General features: G+C 36.4%; 1 protein-coding gene across 1 annotated transcript in view; it reads left to right on the top strand.

The window, feature by feature from the left end:
• prd1 (pleckstrin homology domain-containing protein pruning defect 1) overlaps positions 1-24,522 on the top strand; it is a 49,014-nt gene that overhangs the window by 14,772 nt on the left and 9,720 nt on the right. The window contains exons 5-10 of the mRNA XM_081737410.1: positions 630-1,637; positions 4,662-4,817; positions 8,538-8,759; positions 10,783-10,940; positions 15,151-15,373; positions 18,209-18,385. Of these exons, the coding sequence (XP_081593536.1) occupies positions 630-1,637; positions 4,662-4,817; positions 8,538-8,759; positions 10,783-10,940; positions 15,151-15,373; positions 18,209-18,385 (1,944 nt within the window). The remainder of the gene's footprint in view (positions 1-629; positions 1,638-4,661; positions 4,818-8,537; positions 8,760-10,782; positions 10,941-15,150; positions 15,374-18,208; positions 18,386-24,522) is intronic.

Here is a 24,522-nt window from a genome sequence, read left to right as displayed (position 1 = left end):
CACAGTGTAGTGAGAATAATTGTTGTTTGATGGTTGCTCAGAGAAATTCTTTCAAATTTTACAAAGATTTTCCTTCAATCATGGAATGAAACACCATACTGAGTGACTTATTTTGTTGTTATGTGCTATCCCTCCTTTTTCTTTCTTTCTTTCTGAAAAACATTTTTTTTTATTAAGAGCTGAAAAGTCATGGAAAAACAGTTGGTCAGGGAAGCATACAAGTAGTCTGGGAAAGTGAGGGAAATTTACCAAATACCAAATACTGTTGTAATCGGATAAGTAAAAAGAATAGACATTGAAACAGGAATATGAAAATATGATTGGAGGAGGATTTATATATTTTTTTATTTTATAACTAAACACTAAATTGTAATTAGAAAAGATAAACATAAAGGCAAAGTATAGTGGGCTATAAGGGAAGGAGGGGATCGACAAAAGAAGCTGCGGAAAAATTAATATTGAAGTCTGCGAAATTAAAACTAAGGTGTCTGTAGAAGACCTGAAAAGTAACTTTTACCTTTCACCTTTACATAATTTGTGTATGTTTATGCTGTATTTAATTCTTGTAACTGAAAAGACGTCGTAATATGAACTAAAGTTATTGAAGCATGTCTTTTCTTTCTCTACAGGATTCGTGTACGTGCAGTGAAATCGAGGACAATCGAATCAATCGGCTTCTGTCATTGGAAATGGAGAATAGTGACGTTGAGGAGCCCTGTGCCAATCAGACTTTAGAGAATACGAGTGCCAGTCATTCACTTCTTTGCGATAGCTGTGAAAGTGTAAGCAATCTTATAGGTTCCACAGAACTCATTCCTGACGAAACTTCAGTGTCTCAAGTTGAGAAGATCATCTCTAGTGAATGCCCTCTCTCCGCTAGTGACTTAATAAATCAGAATGATTGTGCTCCAGTAGTTCTAAGAAAGAAACGCACTAACTGTGAGGACTCCAAAGTAAAAAGAGTCTCATTTTCTGGAGACTTAGATTCTAGTAGTGATGTGCCGTGCTCATTGGATCCGTCTGCAAGTAACAAAATAGAATTGCCAAAGGAAGACAGCGTAGATAATGCTATTATTCGTAATGATAGCTTGAAGGCAAGCGTAGCTATCAGTAACACATGCTTGCTTCATAGTTCTACGGAGACGATTGGGGCGCCGCCGGTGGCTGAAAGAGGGACTCCGGAGGGGCAGGAAGATCCACAGAGAACTTCGTCGTTCCTGAATCAGAGCAACCATATGTGTGCCAACTGCTTAGGAGATAAAGCATCTGACACTCAGAGCGAGAAATCCTTCGTTGGAGCAACTCAAGCCAACCGTTCATTCTGTTTTGAATGTCTGAAAGGCAGTTTGGGAACTCGTCTTGTTCAGATGAAGGCGTATATTGCAAGGAAGGCTCAACGGGAAGCGCAGTGTGCTAAAAGAGCGAAACTCTTAGTTGAGCAGAAAACCCAGTGCAAACAGTGGAATCTGTACATTCGTGGTGTGAAGCCAGTGAAAGAAACTAGTTTTCTGCAGGAGTTAGAGCAGGAAATGGGAGAGCACGGGAGGCCACGAGAGCATCAGGTATTACCATCGCCACGGGTGGCTGCTCTTATGAAGGCAGATATTTTCAGCAGTGAGGATGAACAACTATACAAGGTAAACAATAAAGTATTATTATTTTTTAAATAAAAACAGATGAACAGAAACTGAAATATAGTACTTGATTTTTGTTAACAGAAGGAGATGAAAATTTCTCCCGGGTATTTTAAAAACTTTGGCCTTTATTCATTACCAAGAATGGGAGGATATTAAATAAGGTTAAAAGCGGAGTTAAAGTGTTGAAGGATAAAATAGTATGGGGCGAAAGAGGCTTTTATTCCAGACAGAAGTTGAGATTTTAAATTTAAAAGAAGTTGTGGTAATTGACATGTTATGTTATGAATATAAGATAGTATGTTCGTGTTAATAAATACATTCTGATGTAACCATAATATTTGGATAGATTATCTCCGTACAGGTATTTCAATGAATTATTAAGGAATGTTACAATAAGGAGCATATGAAAGTCCCACTCTAAGATAATAAAATCACGAAGAAAAAAAAATACAATACGGCCGGACGTCCTAACATTAGTAGACAGCGTTTTTTCCCTTCCTCCGTGTCATAGGTAGGGGCTTGTTTTGATATTGTGTTACATTTCACTGCAATTTTGGTTCTTCATATAACACTTATTTATTTTAACCTAATTCTTGGTCCTTTGACCTTTGATAATAAAGACTATGTTATACAATGCCTTAAAATAATCGGGAGAAATGTGTACTTTTGTTTTATAAAGGATCTTTCAGTTTAGAGTTCATTTTGCAAGCATGCAAATGGTCGTCCCCTGTTAAAAGGCTTCCGCAAATGTTTGTTTCGATTTGAAAGTTGAGTTTCTAAGCAGGAAGAGAATTGTGACGATTTTTTTTCTTAAGTGTTAATAATTTTGATCTTTGTAAATTATTGATAAAAACAGTGTTAGTAAACTTCGTTAGAAAGAAACTTGTATGCCAATCCCCTATCTTTTCAACAAATGAGCTCTGTAACATGTCCACTTTGCTTCAAATAAGCATGAAACTTCTGAATGATATTTCAAGGCGACTTTCAACCCTGCTTTTGACAGGAAGGTACTTTTGTGATAAAATAAAGAGCATCATCACACGATTGTTAAATTGGTAGCCAGCCCTATAAGTAGAAGCAATTACGGTCTTCCTTTAATTTAGTTTCTTAGTTGTACTATAGGTTTATAGATTATTTTGTGAGTTTGCTGGTCAAAAATTTAAGAACAATTGTGTAGGCGTCTTGAATTCTTTCCTTTCTTTTCGAATACATAATTGTATGAATTTAAAATATAATAAATTGCATCCTACTTGTACTTGCAGTCTGATAGATATTTATTAGACTTCCAAACTATTTTATATATATATACAGTAAGCATCGAAAGTCTTACAACGGCTATGTCCGTCTGTCTGTCTGTTAACAAGTACCAGACCAAAAACGGTCAGAAATATGGAGAAGCGGCTTTTACAACCCAATAATAGGTTCCATCTCATGCTTTAATCTCCTACTCAAGCCGGAGGTGGTAGAAATTAACAACTTCTACTTTTAATGTTTATTGCTTTAGAACTAGCATCAAGATTTTTTTTTTTTTTAAAAAAAAAAGCTATTCAGGATCTGAAGAAAAGATATCTTCATCCGTATCTCTCGCTGGTGAAACCGGAAGTGGTAGAAATTTACTACTGCATCCGGTTTCAATATTGACAAATAGCGAGAAACAGTTTCTTGATATGAACTTAGTACCGCAAGAACAAGATACAACTCTATTACAAGCGGAAGCTATAGACCTTCTACTTCCGGTTTCAATATTTAATTTGCAGAGTTTTGAAGTCTATAGTTTTACAGTGTAAAATAAAACTGACTTTTTCTCGTGTTAAGATTAGTATGGTAGGTAATATAGTGTATAGAGAATAATAATGTATTATGGCCTCCTTCCTTCCCTCTTTAAGATGACCGTCTCTCTAGACCAGCGTTTCCCAACCTTTTTCTACTTGCGGCACAGTACAGGTGTAACTTGAATTCCCGCGGCACACTCATGTAGATATTATTATTTGTAATATAAAACACCGGGTATTTTTTCTATGATTACTGATCTCCTTTTCACAGAAAAGAAAGCTCGATCACTGGTTTTCCCCCGTGGTAAATTATTATGCTTATTTTTCGTTCTATTTTAAAAACAGAAAACAATTGCAATGAATTGTAGGACTCAGATTTTTAAAAATGCACTTTCTTTTTCGAAAACTATGTGCAACCTTTCACTAAGAAGGAAGATCACTAAATAACTAACGAACAAACAAATCTTTTGTACTTTTAAAACACAAATGTAGGTAATAATTACATGGGCGCATGGGGGGATATTCAAAATTAACAAAAAATTGGCTACTTACCAATGAATTCTCCCTTGAAAAGTTTTGAATCTTTAAATCTTTAAATTTTTCAAGGGAGGATTCATTGGTAAGTAGCCAATTTTTTGTTAATTTACAAATGTAGGTAATTTGTATGCATGTTTCCATTGTCAAAAGGATTGAATGATATTTTAAAATTTCAAGTTTCGAAATAGTTTGCAACAATAAAGAAGCAGTAATGGTCATAACAATGATAAATACATTTTCAACATTAAAAATGTACAGAAAGGTAATTCAGTATGAAATTTAAAATTCTAGATTCATAGTAATGTGAAATACAAATATACATTTTACCCTATGTCTTGCAATTTCATTGCTATAAAATCAATAATTTTATTTCGATTTCCTTGCGGCACACCATCGGTCCATTCGCGCCGGTTGAGAAACGCTGCTCTAGACGACTGCTTTTACTTGAAAATGTTAAAGAGGATTCAGTATATTTGGTATCAGTATAATAAAATATAACGAGAATTCTTGAAGTTCAAACTTGGTTTGAGTCTTAAGTTTGTTGCTGTAGCTGTATCTTTAAAACAGTCTTAGTTTCATAGATATTGTAACATGATTTTGTTTTTCATATTTTTAAAATTCTCTGATCGTGTCATCTGAGTTCTTTCTGTACCGTATTAGGTGTATGCTAATATTATTTGTTATGAGAGAGAAAGCTGACGCTTGTGGTTTTCAGGTTTTCAAGGTTCGAAGTGCGTACTTCGCAGGGAAGAGCCAACCTCTCCTCGCAGTGTTAACGAACAAAGCTTTGTATTTTGCTGGATCAGGAAGTGGAATGAGGACGTACAACAAAGAGTTTGTGATGCCATACGCTGAGCTCGACGTTGTAATTGTATGTATTTTTCGTTTTCTCTTTTAATGTCTACTAGTAAAAGTAACATATCTTCTTTTTTCCTATCAGTTTTTTAAATGCATGTCCGTTATGAAAACATCGCACGAACAAGTGCAAGGAAAGTGGCTATCTAAAACAAAGATTTTCCGTCATGAGTTATCCTAACTTGATATGCATTTCTGTATTAAAAAATAATAATGTTGTTCTTTGATTTATTTGTTTACTTCAGAATGAGAATGGTTTAAGTTATTTGTATTACCTAGTATTTTTACTACCAGAATCCGTATTCTTCGCGCGGGAATAATGAGGAGTATGGAAAAATAATGGAAGGTATATGTACTTACTGGTTTCAAACTATTTGTTGATGCAGATTGGGTGCTACTGGAGTAATGTAAACACAAACCTCCATTTTCGCACCTTGAAGACGCAAAGCTGCTAATTTTTTGTATTGAATAAAGGAAGAAATGTGTAACGATATGAGTGGAAGTTCGCTTTATTACTTGACGCAGGGTGTGTGAAATTTGTATCAACCCAAGAACTTCTCAATCGACTGCAGTACCGAGGAGGAATGACAGGAATGTATTCAAACTCACAGGACTTGCGCGGCAGAATGTGACGTACAAACGATTAAAACTTAAGCAAGATGGATGGAACATGCGAGGGCTTAACGGCGTCTTCAGCTCGTTGCTTCCAGTAGTACTGCGAGAGGGAAATCCGGAGAAGTCAAGAAGAAAGATGAGAAAAATTGACATCCAAGGGCACAATATAAATGAACGAGACCTGCGAAAGAGGCCATATTATCGGCCTACGGGAAGACGGTTTCTCGTTTCGCAAAACATGTCGATACAAAAGTGAGGCAGTGAATTTAAGAGAATCATGTACAGTGACGATCGTTGTCAAGTATCAGCTCAACTCTGGCGCTGGCGTGGACTTGTCTATGTTCGGCAGGATTTAAAGTTCATTGCCTCTTTTAGCACCGAGATTATATGAGACGTAGGCCTACAGTAGGTAGAACCCGAACCACCATAATGCGTTCAAATTTGAAAATTCTTCCGTCTGGAATTGAACTCGGGATCCCAAAGGCGTGCGATCTAGCTATTAGACGAGCCAGGAGCCAATAATATTATCTGGATTTATAGTTCTACATTGTCCGCTAAATGCCACATATTCTTTTAGGTAGGCTTCCGCTGATCCAAAATTACGTACGCTTCAAGCTACGATAGGAGCTTGAAAATCTTTGCTTTCGTGCTGAGTGGCAGACGGTTGGTTTCGAATGAGTCCCTCTACAATGATCAAGCTCTATAATGCCTACCAACAAACGACAGGTGTGATGGTGCCATTGGGTACCTTACTACCTCAGGGAAATTCTAAGGATCATATTCATACTGTTTCCTTCATACAACTTTAGACACCGTGGTTCAGTGATAGAGCGTTCAGTTCTGGTGCGTAGGGTCCCTTGTTCGACCCCAACCGTGCCAAGTGAGCTTTGTTGTGAGTTTACTTGGGGTTTTCCAGTTCCTTCATTCCACCATTATCACCAATCTCATCATCACCGTTTTTATTAGCCTAGTGTATCTACCTAATTAAATTAACATATTTCTTTCTCTTTGTGATGACACTTTCCAAATAAATTTTGACTTTACATCCTAGGACTAAGTTCTACTTTAATAAGCCAGGAATCGAAGAATTTTGATCGGACACCATTTCGTATACATGTTCAGAAGATATCCTTTGTTTAGCAAAATCACGTTTTTTTGACATTGTAAGAACTTTATGCTGTTTGGTCATGTCTGAATGTTTGCTTTTTGATACACTATATAGATGTATGTATAATTTCGGTTAGCCATACAAAATTAATACTCAAATTAGTTTTGTATTTGTAAGATGGGATGCTAGCTAATTGCCTCCACATTGCAAGTAATAAAAAAATTGTGTAGACTTTGTGTTCATGGATTGAAATCGTTAGACAAACTTTTTATAATTGTTAGATCTCTAGTTATGGAAAGGAGAAAGGTCTTAACCAGCATTCATATCGAGTAACTTTATATAATTCTGGACGTCTAATTAATGATTTGATAAAGCTCATCAAGCTGTATCTAATAGTACTGAATGACTTCACGAAAGCGTTTGTTCAGAAGTTTGTTTGCATTACTATTCCTAATTATGTGAAAAGCGGTGTTCAGAGCCACTGTCGGGTTAGGTGAGGTTAATCACGAAATCCTTTCGGACGCCGATGAAAGTTCCTGCACTTTCAATACCAAGTGCGCATTCTCTCTTTTCGTATTGATTGGTTTTAACACAGCTTTTTGTATTTCCCTATCATGAGCCAGACTTTTCATTTCCTTGTAGCTTTTTGTATTACTTAGGTCGTTTAAGTTTCGACCTCCTTCCCACTATTCTATCTGCCATTACCTAGAGTGATTCCTCCGCATTTCTTGTGTCCAATTATCTTATCATTTCTTTCCGACATCGTCTTCAATATGTTCCTTATTTTAGTCTTCTAATACTTTCGTTCACCTATGTAATTTTCACAATTCTTTTGTACTTTCACACTCGGAAGGCTTTCCTCTTCTTCCAAAGGCCGTAGTTTACATACGATGTCACATTCCATAGATTTTTTTTATTACTGCCTTGAGTTCTATATCGATGTCAGATGTCTTTTTTTCTTCTTCAACTATTTTCTTTGCTTCAGCTGTTCTAGATTCTACATCTTATTTCCCTTGTTATTTAACTCCTTTGTTGTTCTGTACTTACCTACCAAGTGATGTTCTGTTTTCTTATGGTTTATTTCTTTCGCACCTTGAAACTTCTGACAGATTCATATTCATCTTCATATTGTAATTACTGCTAAATGTCTTCTGCACTCAGTTACAATTGCTTCTAACTTTTTTCTCGTCGTCTACAAACAGCACAATGATATCTGTCCATTATCAGTCATTCCTAGGCTTTATATATCGTTGTTTCTCGTATAGCTTCTTCAATTCCTAATAACAAATTGTGAATCTATATTAAATTTACAGACTTTTGTTTTCTACTTATTTTATATCTCTTGGGCCTTGATGAAAACTAGTAATCGTCCTGCCCACCGCGCTCGTCTAATGGCTAGCGAGCACGCCTTTGGTGCACGGGCTCCCAGTGGGAGAGTATTGGACGCATTACGGTGCTTCGAATTTCACCTTAAACTATAAGTCCATGTCTCATATAGTCTTGGTGCTGAAAAGAGCCGCTACACTTCAACAAAGAAACAAAAATTATGAATTCTTCATTTATATATAATATTTTGAGTTTTCCATTTGTCTCACTGCAGTTAGATGATTTTATTAGTATATAAGAAAATGGCAGGAATCGACAGTAAGTCGGATATCCCCTTTGGGCTCGAAATTCTCACTTTTCAAATTGTCATTATATTCTTTATGAACACTTTTTATTTAATATATAGTTTTCTTTATATTGAGTTTTTTTTTTTTAGAGAATTTTTGTGATAAAATTGAAGTTGAATGTAATATATCATAAGAAAGCCCTTGATGACCTCTATCGAATGCACTGATTTGATGTCTACAGCGTAAGAGTTCCTTGGTAAAATGCAACATTTGATACCTAAGGATCAGTCGTTTTGGCCATAATAACCGCTATAAATCTAAACAGACTGATATATTATTTTCCTCTGCAGAACGCCCTTCTCAAGCGTTGACAATATATGATGTTTATATGAACTTCCAGGTTGGACCGAATTGGCAGGTATGTCTGATCGTTGGAGAGGACCACGAAAAGAGGTTTTATATTACAACGGGAGGATATCAAACAACTAGTCAGCTTCTAAGTAATCTAGAAATCGCGATGCGAAGATCAGTTCCTCAGCCGAAACTTCCTGCTGTGGGGACTCTTGACTTGAGCGATATGAAAAGCTTAAAAAAATGGATGACATCGGACTCCTGGCTAAAGGTAAGATATAAGTAATTGTTTCGTTTCATTTTTAGAAAGACATAGAATAGAAGAAAATTCGATTCGAACTCACGAAAAAAAAAATATTTATAACAAAAGAATAGTAATAATGTGTAAAAATACAAGTTTTAAGACACATCGTAAGCATGAGAATAGTAATTAAACCCTATTGCTGGGGTGATTTCAACCCCATTATGTGGGGTTTGTTTCCTACTGTCGTTGCGTAAATGAAACTGTACAATATATTCGTAGTATAGTTTTTGGAAAAGTTGCAATAACATGACAAAACAGTTTTCCGCAATAATTTGTTTCAGGTATATTTTCTTTGGTGTCTTCCAACCGTCCCCTTAGCTTGATTTGAAACCCGTCGAATCAAGAGCTACAAGAAGTGGGAGTAAACTTAGCCCCACTTGAAAATTTCCATATAGATATGATGTGATGGAAAACACTTTTCTATGACCAGTTACTCTATAGCAGCTCCTAAATCTAATATTTTTCTTGGTTGGGTGAAGAATGGAGAGAAGATTGCGTAAATCTTTTCTTAATTTCTTCATGCATCATAGCACTTTTCCATTGCTTAGAAGGTTTATCTTTTCGTAGGCATTTAGTGTAAATGTGTGTCATGAATCTCTATCTGCATAAATAATATCCTGTCCTACCTTACCATCTACAGCCTAGAGCTAGCTTTTCTTCGTCTTCGGTGGTTATAGTTTTGTTCAAAACGGAAAGGTGAAATTGTTAACCTACTTATTTCGCTTTCTTTCTTCTACTGTATACTTGCGATAAATTTCCCATTATTTAATACTAAAGTGTATGCAGAGAGAACCTAGACTTTGCATGACATTTCGCTTATCTAGTTTATTTCCTCTTCCTGTTGTTCACCAGTTTTCTTATGTATATATATATAGTATCTTTCGATTCCTTTTACACTCTATCATACTTTTCTTTCCCTATGATTTGCATTCCTTGCTTAGGCTACTTTACTTCCTTAAGACGCCAATTTGTCTTTTCATGAGGTCGCTGTAGAATTTTCTTGTTTCTCTATTTTGCATATTGACATTGTTTTGCAAAGTTGTAACATAAGCAACATATGCTGTCTTCTTCGTTTAAATAAAAACTATATCTCAAATTTCGTCTTAAAGTATCATAATATATCTAGGAGAAAAGTATTAAACAAGAGCTGGATAAAAAGTAATGCGAACATAGGTATAATTCGTAGCTGGCTTTATGCACAGAAAACAACTGTTACATTCCTTCATTTCTATCACCTTCTGCTACACATGTTAAGGACGTCATACACCGTCAGTCGACGTCTCACAGAGACCGCCATAATGACACTGATGTTGGGTTCTCTGATGTCGTAATGCTTCCCGCGAAGTGGTTCCTTCATTTTGGGCAAAAGATCGTCACCAAGTCCCTGAAAACATGATTATGCCATTTCAATCTTGATCCACGCACGTTGTTCGTCTTTCCGAAACTCTATTGTTATAGCGCTCCTCTACTTTACGGCTTTTGAGTGAATAACACACAGTGTTTGCCTCTCTACACACTTCATCGCCTCTATCAGCTACGTACTTCTTGTAGTGCTGAGACACAGATTTTTGACGTGACAACATTGTTGATACTACTTTTTATTCAATCCATCAGTTCTTCTATTAGTTATTTGATAACTGATTAAGGTTTGTTCGCAAGGCAAAGTCCTTTTGTTAAATAGATAAATTCGACCATGAAATAACATCTGCTTTGAATGAATACAGCTTCATTCTGCATTCAGATAACATTCCTGTTGTGTGCAATCAAATGATGGTCCAATAAGGCAAAACAATTTCGAGTAGAACATACAGTTTGAAGCCTATATATATATATATTTTGCATGAGCATCTGAAGATTCTGCTGTTTGGTGGTAGAAAGCTGCAATTGACATTCAGTGATTAAAATGAGAGACTTTTCTTAAAGTGTTAAACGATGAACCTTTTTATTTTGTTTCTGGACGTTATTAACTAACTGAATATTATTTGTGTAGGACGAAGAGATAGTCCATTATGCGATCGTTCACATGCAAGATGCTCAGTTGTCTCCTCCACCGACGCCTCTGGGATCAGTGAAAGAAGGCTACCTCATGTTCCGCTCGCTGTCGGAGGCTGGCGTTGATGTATGGGATTCAGCGTATTTCATTCTCAAGTAAGTTAAATAGGAAGGACAATCATCTTTTTTTTTTTTTTTTTTTATCAGTATTAAACAACAGAGTCAACATGTTTACGCTGCTGGATCAGAATGATGATTAAAGAGCACTAGAAAATGTTATTTCAAAAATTAAAAGCATGTTCATTGAGTAAGAATCGGACTTGCTATGTCTTTCTCCTAATCTTCATTTACAAACACAAACTTTCGTTCAGTTTTGCTGTGAACTTTTTCAATACCGAAAATAGTGTATGTAGTGATAAAGGACCAAGACAGAACACGTAAAAAGTAATATGGTTACAAAACAAATGACATCACAGTTGGAGTCTTTGAAGTACCGCTTACGTCACAAGTAAAAGTGCCCACGCTTGGATACATTCCTAATTGCACTTTTTATACTTATTAAGAAAAAGTGTGCGTATATGATTAAGTAACGATACGATGTGTATGCTCTTTACTAGTGGATGTTCTTTGGAGAAAAATATAACAAAACCCAACAGCTATTTGAAGACCCACATAACTGTGTATGAAGTGCACCGTAAATATAGAGAAATATTTGTGGGTGTTAGAACATGCAGTACACACACTTGAGTGAAGTACGCGTAGGGATATCCAGCATAGTTAGAAAGAGATATAAGGTATTAAATAAAACTAAACAACACAGAAATATGCTAGGAAGGGAAACTGGACACAAAGTGCCATAGAATGAGTACACATACAGTCGCTCGTGTTTTCAGTAGGTTTGAATCTGTACAAACAACAATAATATAAAACATATTCTCAACTCTCAGGTATGTACTCGTATAAAGGAGAATCTTCCAAATTATATAATGAATATGCTTGTGAGTACTGCATAAACACTTCAAGGAGTTAAATTACTCTCTGTAGGACATAAAGATTATCATTCAATAAAAGAATCCATATTTATTAGTGTCTTTATGATTTGCTATAGTGTACTTTACCACTAAGTTAAAGAGTACAAGAGTAACTTAATATATTAAACCAGTTTTACAGACAACAATTTAGCGCGTCTTGAGAAACTACGTTAAATATTTATATGCAGGGTGTTAATGAACTATACCGACAAACTTTAAGAGCTGATTCCTCACATGAAAATAAGAGAAAAGTTCATATGGACCTATGGCGAAAAGTGCATAGTTTCAGAGCTAGGGCTGAAAATCTCGAAAAAGCCTAATTTCAAGAGGCCCTATTTCGAATTCGGGAGATCGTGAATGGTGGTCCTTATCAGCATAAAGGGAGTCACGCATACTCAGTCCAAAAATGCATATTTCATTAATGTTCAATGGGTGTACAGATTATTACCTGCAGGGTGATTCCCAGACATACCTTCAACCGAATTTTGAGATATGCTCTGACTTCATGATTGATCCAAAGTAGGCAGACGATAAGTCTTGATAGCAGTGAACACGGAATCCTTTGGCACGATGTCGGAAATGGTAAGGATCGTCAGCAGCACGGTCTCTCGTACTCGGGAAAACGCATGGTGCGATGTTTTCTTTCACGCTTAGAAGTGAAGAAAACATGAAATATACCATGACAAAATACATTTCATCACACTTATTCCGAACACAAAGAAACATGAAGCTACCGGTTCCTAACACTTCCGATTTCCCTCCGAAACATTGGATGTCCATTGTTGTCAAGGTTTACCTTCTACCTACTTTCAACCCTTCTTGAAATCAGGGTATATCTGAAAACTCTATTGAAAACATATCTGAGAATTACACCCTGTAGGGAATACCCTCTACACCTATTGGTAATTGATAAAATATGCACTTTTGGATTGTGTATGCGTGGCTTCCTTTACGCTGATAATAACCACCATCCACAGTTTCTGGAATTCGAAATAGAGCCTATTGAAGTTTAGTTTTTTTCGCGACTTTGGACAGCTCTAGCTCTGAAAATATGCACTTTTCGCCATAGGTCCATATGAACTTTCTCTCTTATTTGACGTGAGGAATCACCTCTTACAGTTTATCGGTATAGTTCATTAACACCTTGTATATAAGATATCGTCGATTCCAAATTTCCACCATTTGACATAGAGTGTGATAGACTCAACCATGTCTCGACGGATTCGAGCATATGTGTTTGATGACGTATATTCTATAGGAGAGGACTTTCGACTTTCTTCACGGTTATGGGAACACTCGTTTACGCGGGAACACTCGTTTACGAAAAGCGTTATCCAACGTTACCTGCAGGAAACACTTACGATAAAATTAAAAAGGCAATGAAAGAACATTACACCACAGAAATTAACATCATATATGAACGTTACCAGTTTCACTCCATAAAACAAGAACATCGTTAAATGATATAAACTTTTGTGTTGGAACTAAAGAAACAATCATTATCAGTGTTGCTTGCGCTATAATCTTCGTGAACAGTTTGTTTTTGGTATTGAGAATGAAGCTATACGCCGTCAATTGTTGAATACGCAGGATCTAACCTTTCAAAAAAGTTGTAGAGATTGCTCAAACCATGGCAAGTACGGAGAGAAAATAAAAATTATATAAATCCTCTACAGACAGTGACATAAATGTGACACATCCTACGAGAAACCATTTTACAACAGATCAAGGCAAAGATAAAGATCAACGTGATCCTTCTCAAAATCGCTTTCCCAGATGCATGTTTTGTTGGAAAGGAGAATGTCCAGCATGAGAGAAATGTTACCTAAAATGTGGAAGCAAAAATAACTTTGCTCTCATTTGTCAACACAATTTCTGTATGACACTTTTCAATCGTCTGAAACTGAGCAGCAGGTACAAGTATTAGTTGAGGATAATTTTGCCAAAAAAAGACAATATCTTGAGGAAATAAATACCATGTTCAATTCACTGAAATTGGATTCGATATATGTAGGTGATGCGTACAATGAGACTGCTGACCATGAATATGTTGGTAATACTCTAACTGATATTCTGTTCTACGACATAGATAAAGAGAATTTTGTAGTCCTGAACAGTTGTACAAAGGTTGCACACTTATCCAAGACGAAATCGCATAATATCCAATCTCCCTCAGAAGAAGCTAATTCGGAAAAATTGGGAATGTTTAAAGCTTTCTATACCGATATATTCTCAGAAACCCACACAAACAGAGCTACTTTTCCTGATGGTGGCAGAAAGAAGAAGCGTAAAACGTTTGTCAGGTTCAAGGATTCCAGAAAGACAGAGACAAGGAAGAGGAAACAAAGGCTGAGAAAATAAATGCGAAAGAAGAAAGAAATAAAGTGACTCAAAAGGTATATGCAAAAGGAAATCCAATATACGAGGAAGCAATTTAAGATTGTTCAAAGAAAAAGTAAGAAATGGTTGAACTCTGTCGACAGTTCGTGCGATTCAGACGATTGAGATGAAAATTCATTATCCAGCAATATTTCGTCTGTTACCAATTTCATTATTTTCTTCTCCTTATCTTGTGTTTTTGTTTGTGTAATGTATATAAAAGGGCAAGAGTGCTAAGAAGAGAAACGGCACAAAACACCATAGAGTGGATACACATACTGTCGCTGACGGGTTTTATGTAATGTAAGCGCTGAATTTTTGATTATCAGGTGCCACTGTTGTTAAAACGAGGACGTTATAAAACATTTCAAATCCTCAATCCATACTAAAAAATTAATCAGCTGCATGAAAAAATAAAAAAAATAATAAGAAAAACGTAGAATAAGTAAATACTAATTTTAATAAGAATGTATACTGTGCGCACTATTAAAAAGTATGTTTTATATTACTTCAGAAGCCTTCGTGCTCAGATTGTAATAATTTTCTTAGTTTATTTATTTATGTAGTATAAACAAAAATTCTGATACTCATGCCTTCTCATATAATGATGATGTGTTAACACAAATGAGTTCAAACGTGGCTTCGGAAATATTTTACGGAGTTGATCACGTGGCTGACTAATGGCTCCTGTGGTACAAATTGGAGATCTTGGCTGCATGAGATGTATAGTTTGAAAAGAAAATAGTTGAATCCTAGTTTATTTTCTCTCTCTCTCTCTCTCCTGAAACTACCAATAAACATGTATATCAGAATTTTTGTATTTGTTTATTTTCACAAAAGCGTAATCATCGAGTTGTGTAAGTCTGTAGCCTCATTGATTTGATAGCAGTAATAGACATGTACTGAGAACTATTCTAAATAGTTTTTTTTTTTTTTTTTTTTTGTTTAATTTTAAGGGCTGGTGTGTTATATAGGTTTCGACAAAATAGTGATAGGATTCCGGAGCAGGCGATTGCGTTGGTGGATGGAGTATGCGAAGGATGCCGAAGAATTTCCGCAGCTGTAAGACCTCACGTTTTTGAAGTGATCCTTAAAACCAATACATTTCTTCAGTTTGCAGCACCAGATGAGTACGAAGCGTCGGAGTGGCTGCAGGCCTTTGTACAGGCAGCATCGGGAGTAAGTGTCCAATTAATAACTTTGTTGCTATATAATACATGAAGGTTAATCACCGTCTGTGTTGAACGAAACTCAACAAACAGGATTTGTTACTACTAATATCCGTAACAAGCATTTTCATACGGAGGGTAGTCTGAAAATAGGTTGCACTAGCATGCGTTTGCAGGGAATTTTATTAACAATATCTATGAACAGAAAGAGGCATGATTCTTCTGTTTTTGCACGTAGTCTTCAGTGTCATTGATGTGTTATTCACATACCCCTTTTTCGTGACATTCGGTGTCTTCTTCGTCTTCTTTCGTAGTACAAAATAGTTAACAGTTACTGCCGCCATCATCATACGTCAAAAAGTCTCTTGCATCGAATGACTATCTTCAGTCGTCTTTATTTGACTGTGCCACTATTCGTCTCTTCCCCTTTTTCACACAGCTCTATATTGTTACAAACATATTATGCCTTCATTGTTACAAACATATCCCTATGGGTTAGAAAAAAAAACACAGATTTTTTTCCCTTGTCCTATTTCTTCTCTTCCTCCTTAAGCTCTACAGCGCGCGACACATTTTTTCCATCATATATGTCTTCATTATATTTTCCATATGGTCAGTCGGCAACTGGATTTATTGTGAATATTTTTTATAGACCTGGGTATTAGTATATTTTTCTACTAAAATTTTCCTCAAAACTTTTATTTTCTTAGCCTTTGTCTGTTCTCCATTCCGACTTCGCATCCATTCAATACAATAGCCAAAAGTGTGCTTTCATAAATTTTCACTTTTAATTTCTTTGATAATTACTGTCGTAAAAGGCTTATAGCGGAATCAATCTTTTCTGCATCCTAGAAACCTTGCAGCCAGGTTCTTACTTGCTGTCCCCCATGTTCTCTAGTATTAAGGTATTACATTGGAAACTCCATTGACTTCGTAAACGGTTTGCTGTATAAGTCTTTCTCGGTAGTCTCGCAGTTTTATTTATTCCTTTTCTTGAAAATACACATCGTTATGAACTCCTTTAGAATTTTATGCTTCTGCCAAACGAATCAAATTAATCTGTTTCTCTTCCTCTCCTTCCTTTGAGAGAGAATCGAAATAGAATGAAGCTATTTAATTGTCTGAGTGGAATACTGCAGTCACTTTCTTTAAATGTATAAGCTTCAAATCTTTTATCGATTTCAAGTTATTCAGTTTCGTTTCATTTTTCGCTCCTAATGCTGCAGAAGAGATTGAATCGAAAGCTGCCTTAGATCATGTAATGGTAAGAGTTCGCTGTCAAAGGTACTGTAACGGGAAGAGTAGAATAGATTTGACAGATAGTTGCTAATAATTTTGCATGGCAAGGTATTCATCCAACGTGCAGTTTTTCTATAATTGCACTTGTATGTTTACGTTCGTTACCGAAGTTCTGTCTAATATTTCTGGAACAAAGACACTGTGAATTGACTTACATTGTCCTGATGTTCATTTTTGTTAGGTCGATATCTGAAGCTCAGCTCTCCTCCTTTGTGTATGAAGCAGGAGCGGATCCAGGACGGACTTCTGGGGGAGGGGGCGGTGGGTTGTAATACTGCTACTTAGGGCTACTTTTAAGGGCTCCAAACTCTAGGGTGGGTTTTATTTATATATAAAATAAGAAAGTTTCCTCTTCTGGGGAGGGGGGAGATCGCCCCTGATATGAAGAGTCAGGATCTAACGATCTTTTACCCCCTTCCCTTCGAAAAAAAAAGAACTTCACTTACTGTGATTTTTTGCTTCTATATATGAAAGTATCAAGTACGCACAGTTCCAGTACCAGAATCTTTATTATTATTATTATTATTTATAACATTACGTACACTTATCAATCATAAATATCTTTGATTTTCTTTGCTATACAAACCATTTGTTAAGCTATATGGATACTCGATTGATACTCCAACAGAATTCTCATTTTTGAGTGAATATGCACGAGAATCATAAACATTCCAACTGCAATACATCGTTAACAATGCAATTATTCATAGCCAGCTCATGCTCTGTTTTTGATATTTCTCTTATTTTTACGGTTTTCTGAATCGTAAAATTTCAATCAATTCAGCTTCGGAATTAACTTGGTATACAGGTCGACGTGGATTTCTGACACTCATCGTACTGTTTTTCTTCAACTCTTAATTGCATTATGTATGATATTCAAACCAAATGCAATCTCGTTTTCCAAAACAGAATAGAGGTGCGTTCGTTACCAAATTCTTCATTGTGATAAACTGTTCAGTAAAAAGAATCCAAACTTTCAACATCACAGATTTCTAACAGTTATCTTCGTATCTTACGAGAACGTGCCGAAGAGTTCGTAGCCCAAATTAGAAGAAATGATGAAATTTCGTAGTTACACTTATTCCCTTCGAAGCTTAATTTCCGTTCACACTTTAAAAATTACGTGAAGAATAGAAATATGAAACAGGTTTTTAGTGTAAGTTCCACATTTGTATCTCAGGATTAGTAAGAGTATAGGAGTTATAAACGTAGTTTCTTTCAATCGCTATACTCAAAACAAGGAATTAATTAATTCTTGGTAATTTTTTGTATGAAGAATTGAAAATGTATTTAATTCATAAATGAAAGGATAACTAAGATTGAATGATATGTAGCGAACGAATTTGAAACCTGTTTCGAGCTCTCATTTTAGGAAATATAAAAAAATATTAATTTTGTAACTACTATGGGTGCCATAATCAATAGACACAGAAACTGTGATTAAAATACTAAGTAAAAAGCAAGGATAAACTATTTTGCGATGAGTGAAGCATGGTATGTATAGTTATGTATCAATGAAAGACTACAAATGTTTTAATTGTTGCAGATGTATGAATCTGACGTTTGTGAAGTCGTGCCCTGCACCTTGATTGTTACGTCTCAGCATGTGCTTACATGTCGTGAGGAGTTCGAGAAGAAGTGTGTGCAGATGCTATCCTGTGCTCCAGTATCAGACATTACTTCTTTCAACATCAATAGCCTAGAGACCAGTTGGTGTACACTGGTAAGCATGTAACTTTCTTTTTGATGGCTAACCACCAAGTGAAAGTAGTAATCATATGGGTTTTACAAAGAATCCAAGTAAATAGATGTTTCGTACAAAGTTAATAATCATCTCTTCCGGTGCCTTTTCTTTTGTGTACAATGCTACTTCGGAAGTACTTAGCAAGGTTCGATAGGTTTTAGGTAAGTAGTGAGAAAGAGAGCTTTCAGGCTCTGATGAATAGCTTGATTTATTACACTGGTATACAAAATTTTGCTTATTATTATTTCTTGATGAATTTTTATGTATTTTGACCCCCTGAACACGAATCCGGCACTTATTTTTATGTAGTGTCAGTATTTTCAGTGATATAAGCATGTTTTATATTTCTACCTATACTGGTTTATGGAGCAATTTGCGTGCATTTATTTCGATACTCGCTAGGTGGTAGCGCATTTGTTATTAAATATAATTGTTCGGAGCAGCAAACAGAAAATATAGATTCTAAAGATTCATAGCAGAATTGTAAATTGATTAAATAGAGTCTAAGAAATAATTAAGCTCTAGCTAATTCTGGTAGTGATGAAATGGTCGCAAAGTGCTGCTTCCACATTTTCCACATTTATTTTATATTATCGTATAAGTCTATCTGAGTGTACGTACGTGAAGTTAAATGTCATTGTATTTGTTTTTTGTATTTGAGCAATATGTCGTCGGGCCGAAAATGCAAGTTACGTGCGGATTCCTTTTGTATGGATACTATATTGGTCCGAAGCAGGTGAAGCATAGGATTGTGCCTGGAACAAAATTTTGTGCAGCCTATAAAGCTTACTTCGGAATGGCGGTTGGGGATCTTAACAAGCCATGAGCTCCACATGAGTCTTGTGGTAATTGTTGGTCGACACTGGAACATTGGTTGCGTGGGAATAGGAAAAGCATGCCCTTTGCCATTCCGCGAGTGTGGAGAGAACCAACCTACCAACCATCATGATGATTGTTATTTTTGCATGATCTACTTGACACACTACAAGAAAGGCAAGAACAGACGTCAGCTACAATACCCAAACATACTATCCTCCCGAGCACCTGTTCCGCATAGTGAAGAACTCCCTATTCCCTCACCTCCTCCCCAAACGATTTTCAGTGAAAAATCAGCTCATTCCGATAGTTCGTTCGTTTTAGAAGATAGTGAGAAACCTCTTTACTGAACCAAAAAGTATGATCTGATCTGATTAGAGATCTACAATTACCGAAAAATAAGTCCGAATTGTTAGCATCACGACTCACAGAGTGGAACTTTCTACTTCCTTCCTGCAAAATATCTAAGTACAGAAGCAGGTACCAACGTTTTTCCGTTTATTTTGCTGTTGAGAATTCATTGTGCTATTGTACAGATATCTCTAGTCTTTTTAGGGCAATTGGCTTTCAATACGAACCAAAGGAATGGCGACTGTTCATGGACAATTCGAGTACTAGTCTGAAGGCTGTTATTTTGCACAACGGAAATCAGTATCCTTCAATCTCTGTTGCATATTCCATTCACATGAAGGAAAGTTATTCAATTGTGAAGCTGATGTTGGAGAAAATTAAATATGAGGAACATCAATGCGACGTGTGTGTGGATTTCAAAATTGAGGGGCTTAGTGGAAAAAGGGGCGTATCCCACATTTGAATGTTTTAGAGAAACAGAAGGTTTTGCGTTGCAACTGACAAAAGTTTTACTATGGAAGAAAAGTACATAAATATAACAACACATATTAGAAGAAGGTCTGATATGTTTCAGAAAAAATCACCATGTATCTTACTTCTTATCTAAGAAGAAATAAACATAATATATGCACATGATCATGGTTGCCAAACCAATACGAGCTTTCTATATTAGTGAATCAAAATGAAAGTTCCAATACGCGAATATTGATGTAACACACAGAATAACAAAACAGTTAGACCATGTTCGTCTCTGCCAATAATGTTCACGTACTCCACTCAGTAAAAAAAAAATCACACATGTTCGTATTGCCACTCAAATAACATAGTTTCGAGAACAAAAATTTTTCCTTCGTACGGCAGCACTCTAATATGCTAGAACCGAACACACTGTAAACACAACATTGCAGACGAGTATAATACACATTATATTTCACAATAAACCATTACTCAGGGCACAGTATTCGCGTCTTTGAAGAGACACTTCACTTTATACAATCACTCGATATCGCTACTGTCAATATCATCTACCCCTGCATGGTTTGCGTTGTCATTGTTCCATTTTAGAGATCTATAATATTCGTGGTGGATGGGTGGAATGTAGTTTAACATGCTCATTAGATTATCATACTTAGGTTTCTGAATAGGCCTTCCTTCCGGATACTTAGATACCAAAACCATATCTTGCAGAGAGCGCGGTCGTCCTCTTTCTCGCTGTAAACTTAGAGTAGTCCAAGGCTCACATGTCGAGTATAGTGTATTTTACCTGGACTAGTTGGCTGCCTTTCAGAAATTTCATGCTAGTCGCTGCTCTCATATTAAAGACTTTTCCATCTTCTGTTTTCTTGATAATGTCAGAACAGATGTCAACGCTGATACAACCTTCATGTCTTCTGTTGTCATTTCGATGACTTGAAATGATTTCTTTTTGCGTACTGTCTTTATCAGAGTGGCCCATTGAGCGGGGGTGTACACAGATTGTGTTTTCCTTTTCGCTCTCTCAATAATACCGAAATCAGCATCGCAGGGGAGAAATGTGTGGCCAGGAACCAAAAATCTATGTTCTATTGTCTGGAGGTCAGTGACGGCTAACAAATACAGCCAGAGCCCCATAATGACAGAATTTTTATTTTGCCCGACGCACGAATCACTATACACTATTAAATTACATCTGTTGCGAATATCCTCTGGTAGGTGCATTATCACTCGAAGAATACAGCTTCCAATTTCATCACTACCACGAGAAGCTACAGATTCTGGCCAGACACACATAACTGCAGAATCGTCATGACATAAATGGAACCCAAAACAATATGTCCACAACTGCCGCAAATAGAAAACAGTTTCCGTGCTTATCATCGGTGTTGGAAGTGCTTGTTCCAGATCCATAGCAACAACTATAGTGCTGCTATTAATATATTTGCATTCCTGTTTTGCATTTCTCAAAGATTGGTAGGCTGCTTCGGCTTTACGAATGTGTATATGATATTCAGATGGTCTAGGCTCTACATGTAGCATCGAATCACAAGTTTTGCATGTGTCGGTGCTTGGCATTTTAAATGCCATGTTAAATTCATTATTGAACACATATCGATATGTATGTAATTTCACTGGGCCGATTTCTCTTTCTTCACATTGTTTTACATACAAATCGTACATTTGTTGCACAGAATGCACCGAAACTATATATGAACGTTCAGGGTTTGCATCTCTGCTGTAGTGAGAACGGTATCTTGGAAACGACCTAATATGATTCCTGACAATATCTAGTTTTTCTTCCGAAATAGCATGGGGGCGGTTGTGATGTTTACCTCGACAGTCTTCTTTGGGAGAATGCAACGGTTTGGTAGGCATATCATTTGTATGTGTTCTAGATTCACCACGGGCTGTACGCAGTCTACGTTCTGTGATACCATGGGCATTGCAGAATGCTTGCTTGCATACATTAACTTCCATTCCTGATGATGAACGAAGAACATAATGAAAAGTATTGGCGCGCCTGGAGACATTTACATTTTTCCTGTCTTTAATGTACACACGTTCACATTCTGACCTCTTGATTAGTCCAAATAGATAGGCATTTTGAGTGTTGAAATCATGCACGTTGTAAAACGAAATGAAAATATTATCTTTGGTTTCAGAATCGATATCCTTCATATATCTACACCACTCGGTTTTACAACACCTCACATCACTTCGCATTTTATCCGGTACTTCCTTACCTGTGCGTCCAACGTAACTCTTTCCTGCGTTCCTCTTACGCTTACGTTCATTATCCTTCCATTTGTCTTCGTTTCGTTGTCTCTTTCGTGGTTTAACAGGGGAATTTCCCAGACTAGACTTACTTTCAACGTCCTGCACACAGCCATTATTACTTTCAACAGCAACATGTATCAGCGGTCACACTTGGCTGATTTCTAGACTTACAACCAATGACAGATAGTGTTATATCACCACAAACTCACAACATAGCTGGAAGCGGGATACGTCATTTTTCCACTCAAGAGTTGCAGCTGAAAGGGGATACGTCATTTTTCCACTAACATTTTTGACACAAAAAGTTCCTCATTTTCGTCCTACGCTTATGGGATCCACAGTATACGGAGCTGAGTCATAACACTTCTTCTCAATATACCGGATAGTTCCATGTATCCAAATATGTAAATATCTCGATTTTCCAAATTTTGTGGGATACGCCCCTTTTCCACCAAGCCCCTCAATTATTGGTTTTCTTCTTGGGTTGCAAAATGGTTATACTAAATATTCCTGCTTTCTATGTCTGTGGGACAGTCGGGCAACTAACCAACATTATGATCAGACCTTGTGGCCTGAAAGAACGGAGCTTATTCCAGGAACACATAATGTGATAAATGAAGTATTAGTGTCTAGGGAGAAGATTTTCATGCCAACATTACATATTAAGCTGGGATTGGCAAAACAATTTGTGAAAGCTCTGGATCGCAATTCACCTGCCCTACAATGTACCAAACAAATGTTTCCAGATTTATCAGAGGCAAAAGTTCTGGCTGGGATTTTCACAGGGCCTCAGATTCGTGTCATGCTTAATAGTGCAACACTTAAAAAATGACGGAGTTGGAAAGGAACGCTTGGGAGGCCTTTCATAAGTTAGTGACGGGGTTTCTCGTGCATAACCGAAGTGAAGCATTTGATCACTAAGTTAAGACACTTATTGATCAATATCGAGCATTCGGATGTAGAATGTCTTGAAAATTACAAATGCTTCATTCACACTTGGATTGCTTTAGGGAAAATTTAGGAGATGTTAGCGAAGAGCACGGGGAACGTTTCCATAAGGACATTCAGGTAATGGAAAGCAGATACCAAGAAAGGTGGGACTGTGCAGTGATGGTTAATTATATTTGGGGGTTAGTCCGTGACGAAGTGAACTTTTCCCACAAAAGAAAAAGAACCACTAAACTTCACTTTTGATCACGGAATTCCAGTACTTGATGAACACTTTCCTCCAATCTCAAATACTTTTCTATATTTTTTTATTAAAAAATGTAATATTCATATATTTTGGTATTTATGTATTGTTATGTAGAATTTTGTTACCCAAAAAGTTGATATCCAAAATGTATGTGTTATGTTTGTAGTTCAATGTTCCTATACAATACAATTGTATAATACGTTACTGTTTCAGTAAAATCTAATATGCTTATATCGTTACAAATGTTGACATTACGGAAAAATAACTGCCATATTCGTGTCCAGCGGGTGGAAATCATTAAGAAACCAATGAAAAATCAACAGAAGCATGACTACAGTGTTTGTATTATGATTGTAGTTCAATGTTCTAATAAGATACAATTGTATAATATGTTACTGTTTCAATAAAATTTGATATGCTTATATTATCACAAATTTTGACATTACTGGGAAATGACTGCCATACTCGTGTTCAGCGGGTGCAAATCATTAAGAAACCGACGAAAAACCAACATAAGCACGACCTTGATCAAAATTTGTATACCAGTGTTATTAATAATTCTCTTCATATTTCCGACCTTGTCTCCTTATTCTTAAACTTTTCATTCCTCTCTACTTCACTTAGTCTACAAGTTAGTTAGATGATATAATAATGTTTGGAATGTTAAGGCCTTGAACCCATAGAGAAGAAATGCATTAAACAGGTCTTCATTCCCCAAAGTACATAATCCCCCCTCCCCCTTAAGACTTCCTCCCAAAATGCAGTACCTACTTTTCCACTTTGTCAATGATTGTGAGTCCTCTAACTTAGGTGAGGCCTTGCTTGAAACCTGCTGTTTTACCTTTTTTAAATTATGTAAAGTGACCTTTTCTCCTTTCATTAGACAGTTATCGAGAAGCGGTTCTTTGCGAACGACTTAGCGTCTCAAGACAACCTATCATACTATCCACACCACACTACCAAAAACAAAAGTGGTTCAAATTTCCTATTATTTCCAGTT

The sequence above is a fragment of the Thermobia domestica genome, chromosome 13 (genome assembly GCF_964235325.1).
Source record: "Thermobia domestica chromosome 13, izTheDome1.hap1.1, whole genome shotgun sequence".
In the NCBI taxonomy this organism is placed as follows: Eukaryota; Metazoa; Arthropoda; class Insecta; order Zygentoma; family Lepismatidae; genus Thermobia; species Thermobia domestica.
The sequence above is the reverse complement of the archived record's forward strand: the minus strand, read 5'-3'. Positions and strand labels throughout refer to the sequence as shown.